At 46.4% G+C, this 12,351-nt stretch overlaps 1 protein-coding gene across 1 annotated transcript; it reads right to left on the bottom strand.

Annotated features, from left to right (window-relative positions):
* Window positions 1-2,017: 2,017 nt before the first annotated feature.
* On the bottom strand, window positions 2,018-3,748 carry LOC101673964 (keratin, type II cytoskeletal 8-like). The gene is given in 2 exon segments (XM_045069325.1): window positions 2,018-3,051; window positions 3,053-3,748. Coding segments are annotated over 2 exon segments (1,470 nt in total). The 5' UTR covers window positions 3,734-3,748; the 3' UTR covers window positions 2,018-2,262.
* Window positions 3,749-12,351: the final 8,603 nt, after the last annotated feature.

Here is a 12,351-nt window from a genome sequence, read left to right as displayed (position 1 = left end):
GGACCCTGGGATCACGACCTGAGCCGAAGGCAGAGGCTTAACCCATTGAGCCACCCAGACATCCTGGCATTTTTTTTTTTTTAAAGAAAGAATGGGATAGAATAAAACATTACAAAAAATAACCACAGTGGGGCGCCTGGGTGGCTCAGTGGGTTAAGCCTCTGCCTTCAGCTCAGGTCATGATCCCAGGGTCCTGGGATTGAGCCCTGCATCGGGCTCTCTGCTCAGCAGGGAGCTTGCTTCCCCCTCTCTCTCTGCCTGCCTCTCTGCCTATGTGTGATCTCTGCCTGTCAAATAAATAAATAAAATCTTAAAAAAAAATAACCGCAGTATACTTTGTAAATTAATTGACTTGCAAAACTTTGAATTACGTATTCCTGTACATATAACTATGTGCATTTGTTCATACTGGATATTGAGGTAAACTGTTTTTCTTGCCAAGAGTTGACAAGCAAAAGAGTTTGAGAATCCCTGTTCTGTTTTAGCATAGCCTATGAACGTTTACATCAATGTATTCATTTCTCATCGCTGCTATCACAAATGACCACGAACTTCGTGACTTAAAACATACCACTTTATTGTCTTACAGTTCCAGAGGTCAGAAATCCAAAATCTGTTTCACTGCCCTGGAGTCAGTGTGGACAGGGGCAGGCCCTCTATCCTATAGCTAACTGCAAGGACCTGAGTTCTGCCAACAACCCATGAACTTACAAGAAGATTATAAACCTCAGAGGAGACAACAGATGAGATGCTGATTACAACCTGGGGAGACTCTGAATGGGAGACTTGGTCAAGACGTGCCTGGACTCCAGACCCTTAGAAACTGTGTGTTCATAAATCGGTATTGTCTTCAGTGCCTAAGATTGTGGTAACTTGTTATTGTAGCCATGGGAAACTAAGCCAGGCATTCAAGGGAATCACGAGCGCAAAAATCCCAACTCTGTCGATGTACCTGGGTGGTAATAGTGAAAGTGATTTTGTGCAATGACACGGAGGCATCTCAGATGTATTTTTGCTAAGTGACATAAGCCAGACCCAAAAGGATGCATACTGTGTGAGTCCACTTGTATGACATTTTGGAGAAGATAGAACTATAGGGATGAAGACTAGGTCGGTGGTTGACCAAGGTGGGGGGGGGCAGTTGACAGCAAAGGGCAATGGGACAACATCTGGGGGGCCAGCGAATGGTTCCGTATGATGACTGTGGTGGTAGACGCAGATCTCTATACATTTCTCAAAGGCTGGAACTGTACATCACAGACTATGACTTCTCCTCTGTACAAATTTAAACGTCGGGTTTAAAATTAAGCAAATTGGAAAGAATTACAGACTCCTGATTTAGAGCTCCTTACCCTAATGGTTCACCGAAGCTGGCCAGGAGGGGAAGCTGAAGTCGAGAACTCGCTGGCCCAATACTGCAGCCATCATCATCAGGCTTAGCCTATGTAGAGAAGGTGGCTCCCTAGGCTTGTCCTTTGAACCCTTCTGTCCCTCAGACACCTCTCTAAAGTTGAAAAATATTTTAAAACACATTTTAAAAATCCAAAAGCATGGCATTAAAAGTATAGATTGCTCTGGGCAGTATAGACATTTTAACAATGTTTATTCTTCCGATCTAAGAGCATGGAATGGTCTTCCATCTTTTTGTGTCTTCTTCAATTTCTTTCATGAGTGTTCTGTAGTTCCTCAAGTACACATCCTTTACCTCTTTGGTTAGGTTTATTCCCAGGTATCTTATGGTTCTTGGTGCTATAGTAAATGGAATCGATTCTCTAACTTCCCTTTCTGTATTTGCATTGTTAGTGTATAAGAAAGCCACTGATTTCTGCACATTGACTTTGTATCCTGCCACGTTGCTGAATTGCTGTATGAGTTCTAGTAGTTTCGGGGGGAAGTCTTTAAGGTTTTCCATATAAAGAATCATGTCATCTGTGAATAGAGAGAGTTTGACTTCTTCAAACCTTTTATTTCTCTTTGTTGTCTGATTGCTGTTGCTAGGACTTCTTTTTTTGGGGGGGGGATGGGCAGAGCCAGCTGAGACTTTATTTGGGACAAGACACTCAAATTGGCTTTTAGTTGGAGGCATGGACAAGAAGGGGTACCCAGGGCAGCAGAACCGCCCCGAGGGGCAGGCTGAGGACTGGGGCTGAGTGAGTCTTAGGTGAGTCTCCTGTTCCCAATGCTTCCCTGCACAGCTCCTTCGCCCAAGGGCTCTATGGCAGCCATGAGAGCAGGGAGGCTGGGTGGGACCACAGTGGTTGTTCACTTGGACAGGACATCAGACGACTCGGACACCAGCTTCCCGTCACGGGTCTCAATCTTCTTCACCACCACAGCCTTGGAGGAGCTGCCATGGCTGAAGGACCCGGAGGGGCCAAAGCTGGACTGAAAGGAGCTCAGGCCATAGTTGAGGCTAGGGCTTGGGAGGGCCCCATAGGTTGAGCTCAGGCCACCTGAGAAGCCACTGGTGGTCTTAGTATGGATACTCATGTTCTGCATCCCAGACTCCAGCCGGCTCTCCTCGCCCTCCAGCAGCTTGCTGTAGGTGGCAATCTCAATGTCCAGGGCCAACTTGACGTTCATGAGCTCCTGGCACTCACGCAGCTGCTGGGCCATGTCCTGCTTGGCTCGCTGCAGGGCGGCCTCCAGCTCGGCCACCTTGCCATTGGCATCCTTAATGGCCAGCTCCCCGCGCTGCTCAGCATTGGCAATGGCAGCCTCCAGGGCAGCCCTCTGGTTTTTGAGGGCCTCAATCTCAGCCTGGAGTCGGCTGATGCTCCGATTCATCTCAGAAATCTCCATCTTCGTGCGACGGAGGTCATTTCCACGCTTCTCAGCCAATGTCTGCAGCTCCTCGTATTTGATCTGGTACATGGTCTCAGCTTCAGCCCGGCTACGGTTGGCGATGTCCTCATACTGGGCCTTGACCTCGGAGATGATGCCATCCAGGTCCAGGGAGCGGCTGTTGTCCATGGATAGGACCACAGACGTGTCCAAGATCTGGGACTGCAGCTCACGGATCTCCTCTTCATACAGCTGCCTTAAGAAGTTTGATCTCATCGGTCAGCCCTTCCAGGCGGGACTCGAGTTCTACCTTGTTCATGTAAGCTTCGCCCACATCCTTCTTGATGAGGACAAATTCATTCTCCATGTCTGCACGCTCTTTGATCTCCTCCTCATATTTATTCTTGAAGTCCTCCACCAGCCCCTGCATGTTGCCAAGCTCCACCTCCAGCTTCAGCTTCTCCTGGCCCAGGGTGTCCAACTGCCACCGGAGGATGCTGATGTAGCTCTCGAACATGTTGTCTATGTTGCTCCGCACAGTCTTCTGCTGCTGTAGGAGGCTCCACTTGGTCTCCAGAACTTTGTTCTGCTGCTCCAGGTGCCTCACCTTGTCGATGAAGGAGGCTAATTTGTTGTTGAGGGTCTTGATCTGCTCCTTCTCCTGGGTGCGCACAGCTTGGATGTTGGGATCCACTTCCAGCTTAAGGGGGCCCAGCAGGCTCTGGTTCACTGAGACGGCCGTGATGCCCCCCATACCCCTGGCCCCGCCGCCGTAGCCCCCGACCACCCTCATGCTGCTGTTCAGGCCCCCCTGGAAGCTGCCACCCACCCAGGAGAAGGCAGACGAGCTGATGTGGGAGCCAGGCCTGCTGGTGTAGGAGCGGGTGCTGAAGGCCTGGGGGCCGGAGGTGGACACCTTGTAGGACTTCTGGGTCACCCTGATGGACATGGTGGAGGCTGGAGTGGAAGCTGGAGTAGAGGCGAGTAGGCTGAACCTGACAGAGGTTCTACAAGGGGCCAAGAAGCTGCTTCTAGGTCTGTTGCTAGGACTTCTAATACTATGTTGAACAAGAGTGGTGAAAGTGGGCATCCTTGTCTTGTTCCTGATCTCAACGGGAAGGCTGCAAGCTTTTTCCCATTGAGGATGATATTTGCTGTGGGTCTTTCATAGATAGATATGATGAAGTTCAGGAATGTTCCCTCTATCCCTATACTTTGAAGCGTTTTAATCAGGAACGGATGCTGGATTCTGTCGAATGCTTTTTCTGCATCAATTGAGAGGACCATGTGGTTCTTCTCTCTTCTCATGTTGTATCACATTGATTGATTTGCGAATGTTGAACCAACCTTGTAACCCAGGGATGAATCCCACCTGGTCATAGTGGATAATCTTTTTAATGTGCTATTGGATCCTGTTTGCTAGGATCATGTTGAGAATCTTAGCATCCATATTCATCAGTGATATTGGTCTGAAATTCTCCTTTTTGGTAGGGTCTTTGCCTGGGTTGGGGATCAGGGTAATGCTGGCTTCATAGAAAGAGTCTGGAAGTTTTCCTTCTGCTTCAATTTTTTGAAACAGCTTCAGGAGAATAGGTGTTATTTCTTCTTTGAAAGTTTGGTAGAATTCCCCAGGGAATCCATCAGGTCCTGGGCTCTTGTGTTTTGGGAGGTTTTTGATCACTGCTTCTCGTTACTAGATATCGGTCTATTCGGGTTGTCAATTTCTTCCTGGTTCAATTTTGGGAGTTTATAGTTTTCCAGGAATGCATCCATTTCATCTAGGTTGCTAAGCTTATTGGCATATAACTGTTGATAATAACTTCTGATGATTGTTTTTACTTCCTTGGTGTTAGTTGTGATATCTCCCTTTTCATTCATAATTTTATGAATTTGGGCTTTCTCTCTTTTCTTTTGGATTAGTGTGGCCAATGGTTTATCGATCGTATTGACTCTTTAAAAAAAACAGCTTCTAGTTTCATTGATACGTTCTACTGTATCTCTGGTTTCTACCTCATTGATCTCAGCTCTAATCTTGATGATTTCCCTTCTAAATGTCTATACTGCCTAGAGCAATCTATACTTTTAATGCCATTCCAATCAAAATTCCACTGGTATTCTTCAAAGAGCTGGAGCAAATAATCCAAAAACTTGTATGGAATCAGAAGAGCCCCTGAATTGCTAAGGAAATGTTGCAAAACAAAAATAAAACTGGGGGCATCACGTTACCTGATTTTAAGCTTTATTACAAAGCTGTGATCACCAAGACAGCATGGTACTGGCATAAAAACAGACACATAGACCAGTGGAATAGAGTAGAGAGCCCAGATATGGACCCTCAACTCTATGGTCAATTAATCTTCGACAAAACAGGAAAAAATATACAGTGGAAAAAAGACAGTCTCTTCAATAAATGGTGCTGGGAAAACTGGACAGCTATATGTAAAAGAATGAAACTCGACCATTCTCTTACACCATACACAAAGATCAACTCAAAATGGATAAAAGACCTCAATGTGAGACAGGAATCCATCAGAATCCTAGAGGAGAACATAGGCAGTAACCTCTTCGATATCAGCCACAGCAACTTCTTTCAACATATGTCTCCAAAGGCAAAGGAAACAAAAGCGAAAATAAACTTTTGGGACTTTACCAAAATCAAAAGCTTCTGCACAGCAAAGGAAACAGTAAAAAAACAAACAAACAAAAACAAAAACAAAAAAACAAAGAGGCAACCCACGGAATGGGAGAAGATATTTGCAAATGACAGTACAGACAAAAGGTTGATATCCAGGATCTATAATGAACTCCTCAAACTCAACACACACAAAAGAGGCAATCATATCAAAAAATGGGCAGAAGATATGAACAGACACTTCTCCAATGAAGACATACAAATGGCTATCAGACACATGAAAAAATGTTCATCATCACTAGCCCTCAGGGAGATTCAAATTAAAACCACATTGAGATATCACCTTACACCAGTTAGAATGGCAAAAATTAACAAGACAGGAAACAACATGTGTTGGAGGGGATGTGGAGAAAGGGGAACCCTCTTCCACTGTTGGTGGGAATGCAAGTTGGTGCAGCCACTTTGGAGAACAGTGTGGAGATTTCTCAAGAAATTAAAAATAGAACTTCTCTATGACCCTGCAATTGCACTACTGGGTATTTACCCCAAAGATACAGATGTCGTGAAAAGAAGGGCCATCTGTACCCCAATGTTTATAGCAGCAATGGCCACGGTCACCAAACTATGGAAAGAACCAAGATGCCCTTCAATGGATGAATGGACAAGGAATAAGTGGTCCATATACACTATGGAATATTATGCCTCCATCAGAAAGGATGAATACCCAACTTTTGTAGCAACATGGACGGGACTGGAAGAGATTATGCTGAGTGAAATAAGTCAAGTAGAGAGAGTCAATTATCATATGGTTTCACTTATTTGTGGAGCATAACAAATAGCATGGAGGACATGGGGAGTTAGAGAGGAGAAGGGATTTGGGGTAAATTGGAAGGGGAGGTGAACCATGAGAGACTATGGACTCTGAAAAACAATCTGAGGGGTTTGAAGTGGCGGGGGTGTGGGAGGTTGGGGTACCAGGTGGTGGGTATGATAGAGGGCACAGATTGCATGGAGCAGTGGGTGTGGTGAAAAAATAATGCATACTGTTATGCTGAAAATAAATAAATTAATTTAAAAAAAGAAATACACAATAAAGATGTAAGCAAGGAAAAAAAAATCCAAAAGCATGTAGTATGATTTTCTTCCCATCCCCCATACGTCCGTTTGTCCTTCCTGCAATTCTTGTCTCGGGATACACACGTATAGAGATGCTTGTAATGCTGTCCACCACATACAGACTACTGTACTTGACGGGTGGAATTTATGGGGGCTTTCTAAGCTGCTTGAGTTATTTGTAATAATCATGTTATTTCAGTATTTCCAAGCATTGAGGTCACTAGATTTTTCAGTGAGGGAGTTGGGGAGACAAGTGCCAGTCATCAGGAACTTCCTATCTTGATAATATTCTAGGTATGATAGGGACCAACACACTGTTTCATTTCTTAAGGATTGGCAGGGTAGGAGCACCTGGGTGGCTCAGGCAGTTAAGCATCTGCCTTCAGCTCAGGTCTTGATCTCGGGGTCCCAGGATCCAGTCCTGCATTAGGCTCCATGTTCAGCAGGGAGCCTGCTTGCCTGCTTCTCATGCTCCCTTTGTTTCCACTCGTGCTCTCTCTCTCTCTAATAAATGAATAAAATCTTAAAAAAAAGAAAAAAAACATTCTTAATTTTTTTCCCTGGATTTTTTTTGTTTGTTTGTTCTTTTTTTTTTTTTTTTTTTGGTGAGAACTCTCTCCCCGCACCCAAGATCTTGACTAACTGTGTGATTTTGTTGATAAGATACATAACCATCTTTTACAGCTGCTGCGAGGAGTAAGAACATTGTGTGGTTCCCGCCACGATCCAGCAGCAGAACTTGGTTTTTTGCAACCAAGAAAGCAGGTGAAAAAGCAAGCCTTGAATCTAATGCAGAGTAGAGCTCTACCCTGTGGGAGAAATGGGCGTGGCTTTCTGACCTTTCAGGTGGAAGGAACTGCAGTGTGGGCTTGCTTATGAACGAATGGAACGGGGACAGGACTTACGAAGCATCCCTCCACTTTTTTTTCTTCCTATCTCTCAAAGCAGAAAAGGTGGCCAGGTTCCTCAATTCATAAAATTCTAGGTTAACTGGAAGTGGATTCTAAAACTGTAAAATTCTAGCACGGGAAGGAATTTCCAAAATCCCCAAGGCGGGAAACAAAGTTTCCGCATGCTCCGTTTTAAGGAACCCACATAATCCCAGTTCTGCTTAGAAAACAACTAAATCAGCAAGTGGGTATTAATTTGACAAAATGAGCCAGGGCCATTATTCCTTGAAATGTGCTCCCCAGATGCTTTGAAAGTGTGATCCAACGTGTAAGAATGGAATTCAATCACACGACCTTTAGGAATCCCTCTAAATTTAGCAGATCCACATCCCTAGAATGTCTGTGTGCAAGGCTTTGTGCGAGGCACCCTGGGCATGGTCCAAACGGACCCCAGCTCCACCGAGAAGTGATATATGACCTTGAAGAAAACGTCCTTTATCCTGGAAACTGACGGCCCGCAGGAAACAGTCAAAACAGGCTGTAATGGTTTCCAGAAATCATCAGAGTCCAGCTACAAGCAACAAAAACCGGGGTCACTCCCTTTTTTCGGTGCCTCCGTCCTCCTCCTCATTTCTCTCTATCCATCGTTGCTTTCCTGCGTGCCAGGCCCAGAGCCCACGAGCATCTGATTACAGCAAGTCAGGTGTTCACTCGGAGGGATGGGAACGTGTCCCTGCCCTCCCAGGTCATGCACGTTCACACTCAGAGGCGGTAATCCCAAGCCTGGGTGTGAATGGAGCTACAAAGTGCACTGTGTTCTTGGCAGGCCCATGTCCCCATATGTCCCTTGGTAAACTCTGCCACTTCTGGGAAGACTGTTGCTGCCTATGGTTCAGCCTCGCCTACTCCCTCCCCTTCCTGTCAGTCAGACCTGCCTGGCCACAGGGAGAACTCCCCAGCGGCGTTTGCTAGAAAGGGTCAGTGCACAGCCAACATTTATGGGTCTGGCCCATATCCACATGCCCTCAGCCCAAGAGAAACCTTGACCGACTTGAGCGGAAGTTAATGGAACACAAACTAACCACCCTAACATTTCCTAAGTGGGAAGGGCTCTCAGAAAATGAAATGAAAATGTAAACTGAATTAAAATGCCCAGATTGAGACTTAAAAAAAATTGTGAGAAGAACATTGACAGCCCAAGTGGAAGCATAGCGATTTGTTCCAGTTCTTTAATTTTTTTTTAAAAAAAGATTTTATTTATTGATTTGAGAGAGAGAGAAAGAGAGAGCATGAGCAGGGGAAGTTGTCAAGAGAGGGAGACAAGCAGACTTCCCGCTGAGCTCCATGTGGGGCTCCATTCCAGGACCCCGGGATCATGATCTGAGCCAAAGGCAAATGCTTAACCAACTGAGCCATCCAAGTGCCCCTGTTCCAGTTCTTTTAGAAGGAGCCCACAATGTGAGAGATGCTCACATACAAATATTCTGAGCAACCTGCAAACTCGAGTGGGAGAAAGAGGAGCAGAAGATGTGAATTGTCAGCCTGAGTGTTTCATGGCTGTCCGTGAGCCAGGACTGATGGGAATCTTTAATCCAAGGTTAGTCTCCTGAGCTGGTTCTTCAAACAACAGCTTAATATGAGTCATTTTTGCTCTGAAGTTTCCATCGCTTTCTAAAACTTCTCTTGCAAATGACATAATCTTATCTTTGCAAATAGACCGCAAGTTGCAGGAAATCAGAGGTTGAGTGTTGGACTTCTGCACCCTCTGTCAGCGCCCAGCCTGCCTGAGCCGTTGGTAGTAGGTTCACAATACAGAACTGGGCTGGTCACTCACAGAGCTAAAATCGCCCCAAGTGAAAACCCTCTCCATCCCCTCCTATTTTTTAAAAATAGATTTTATTTATTTATTTGACAGACAGAGATCACAAGCAGGCAGAGACGCAGGCAGAGGGAGAGAGGGGGAGGCAGGCTCCTGCTGAGCAGAGAGCCCGATGTGAGCCTCAATCCCAGGACCCTGAGATCATGACCTGAGCCAAAGGCAGAGGCTTTAACCCACTGAGCCACCCAGGCACCCTCCATCCCTCCTGTTAAAACAGGCACATTCCTTCACTCTCCAGAAAAGATGCTTCTCTCCCGCTTTTTGTGCATCCAAGGAGGTGAGAGACCGTGAGCACCCCCCGATCTTCCAATCAGGCCTAATGATCGGCTCGTGTGCCATGGTACGGTCAAACCGACTGGAAGGTGGCTCATGTAACAGAAAGGTATTGTCTTACAATTCTGAGGCTAGATGTCCGAGACCCAGGTGTTCCCTCTGAAGGTGCTTTTCGGGAAGGATTGATTCCAGGCCTCTCCCCTAGCTCCTGGTCATTTGCTGATAATCTTTGGTGTTCATTGGCTTGTCACCTGATCAGAGATTGTCACCCTGATCCCTGTCTTCATGATCGCACAGTGTTCTTCCTGGGAGAGGTCTGGGTGCAAATGCCCGCTTTTTTATAAGCACAAGAGTCATTTGGATGGGAGGGGCCCCTCCAGTATGACCCTGTCTTAAGTACATCCACAGTGGCAATCCTCTTCCAGATAAGGTCACATCTGAGGTACTAGGAGCCATGATTTCAACATATGAGTTGGAGGGAGGGACAGACAATCCTACCGTAACATCATCTACCAACTTGGCCAAACAGGAGGTCTCCAGGGTGCCCTCCAGTCCCCTCATCCATGCTGATTTGTCCATTCATGTGACAGAGCACTTGGTAAATATTTTGAATGTTACGTTGCTCCCATGAAGTTCATTCAGTGCCGATAGGTTGACTGATTCCTGAGAGGCATTTACATAGAACCTTTTTGTTCCACATTTGGATAATAGCAGGAATGCTACAGATTTATATGTTAGTGGTTCTGTGTCAGCTGCATGCTTAGAAACTCCACCTTCATATTTTACCAGCTGGTGAATCAGGGGCACCCAATGGATCTACCCAATGGAGTCTCCAGTGTCTGAGGAAAACCAGACCCTTGGAAGCTACTGACATCCAGCCGCGGGAGTTTCTGAATCCATGACCTGTTGGGATGAGTCATGGTGGAATGATGATGTCTTTAGTGATAGAAGGAAGACCAGCAAGGGGCTGAAGACCTATCTTGCAGACCAGAGACGTCCTTGGTAACTCTCCAAACATTGACCACACTGAGGATCCCAACTACAGAGCCATATGTAGGGTTCTCCTTTCCTCCTATGCAAAGTCGGGATATACACACCCTGGTACACCATTCCTCAACACATTTTTTCTCCTCCTGTTTATCCAGGATTTTCCCTTCCTTCGTGGCCACATTTACAACCAGCTGTCACCAAGCGTGGCACAGATCATTTTTCATCGCTCTTTTTCTTCTGCCAAAACAGAATAACCATGCCAATGTTTGACTATCACTTTGCAAATTTAACAATCACTGGAGTTGGCTGTATGCTGCCTGCTGGACCAAACACCATCTGTGAGGATGCGAGGAGGAGGTACAGGGCAGAAGGGAGGAGTACCCTTGGGCATTTTCAGTCCGGGCCATCAGCAATCTTTTAGGCCATCCGTTTTCAGTTGTCTCCTTTCCAAGTCCAACAACTGCAGTTTCCTTCCGTCTACTCCTTTTTAAAAAAAAAATCTGTTTTGAGTAAAGAGCGCTATGCTATACAACAAATGAGTTCGAATATGTCCGATAGAGGCAAACACCCTCATTCTCGGAGCTTAGAACTCCACAGTCCGAGGAGTTTGGGCCTTACTGGGGCGCCCACAGTTGTCTCCCTTTCCCGAGGTCAGCCTGGATTTCAGTGGCCCCTGTCTCAGCCTGAAGCTCTTGCCCCCGCACACCCAATGTTCCATTCCAACCAAGCTGGTCCTCCTCTTACTTTATTTCTCCCGCTCCTTGGAATTAAAAAAAAAAAAAAAAAAGTCCTTTCAAAATAAAGTCCCTGTTCGCAGAATCCTGAAAGGAGCTGTGGCCCCAGGAGAAGAGAGCATGTAGAGCCCCCAGTCAGGAGACATCTGAGTGTGAACATCTGGACAGCTGTCTTGGGCTCAGTGCAAAAGACGGCCTCAGGTTTTGGCAAGCTCTCTTCATCTTGTGTTACCTCTGCAGAGCCCCATGCTGCTGTCTGTGCTGAGGCTTCTGTTTCCGTCCTGTTGGAGGGTTGGAGGGCAAAGCGGAAGGAAACAGGGAAATAGCAAGAGCTTATGGCTTCCGTAGCTGGAGGCTGTCCTCGTGAGGGCTGCCCTCTTTCTCTTGGGTCCCAGCTCCTTCCGGCTGAAGGTTGCCAGAGGCTCTGACCAACCCCAGCTGTCCCGGTGCCTCAAGGGCTCATGGTATCTGGGGTGGGCTGGGGGTAGTTCTGTAGTGTAACAACATTGGACACCCAAATGCTGATCCTACTCTCCTTTCCAATACACCATGACAAGGTGAAATAAAATGGAGTCACTTATGTTAGGGGGTTTAAAACAGAGCCAGGAGGCTGCTAAAGACATGAGCCTTCCACATGCTTTCATGGGGTGGAACCGTGAACTTTTGAACTGGGCCAAACCACAAATACCCCAAGGACTCTGCAAGAACACCTGCCAGTTGCTGCAGAAGCAGACTTTCGTGTGGTGAGAGCCTGAGCAATCAATTCTGCTTGGCCACAATGAGTTTTCTTCTGCTAACACCAATCAGAATTCTTTGTAAACAACTATACAAGCATTCCTTTTTCTGTCTTTAAAAACCACTGACTTTTGCTCCCCTGGGGGACACTATCTGGGTTGCTGCCCAAGTCTGTGGACCCTGAATTGCAATTCTTTGATCTCAAACAAACGCGTTTGCTTTATTTTTGCCTCCTGGCTATTTGAGGTTGACGGAACCCTAGCCCAATTCCAAGTAAGCTACTCCAGCACTTCTCCTTTCAGAGGGAGAGGCTCCCAG

Source organism: Mustela putorius, unplaced genomic scaffold (assembly GCF_011764305.1).
Source record: "Mustela putorius furo isolate JIRA1106 unplaced genomic scaffold, ASM1176430v1.1 tig00003923_pilon_pilon_pilon, whole genome shotgun sequence".
Taxonomy (NCBI): Eukaryota; Metazoa; Chordata; class Mammalia; order Carnivora; family Mustelidae; genus Mustela; species Mustela putorius.
This window is presented reverse-complemented; position numbering and strand designations above follow the sequence as displayed.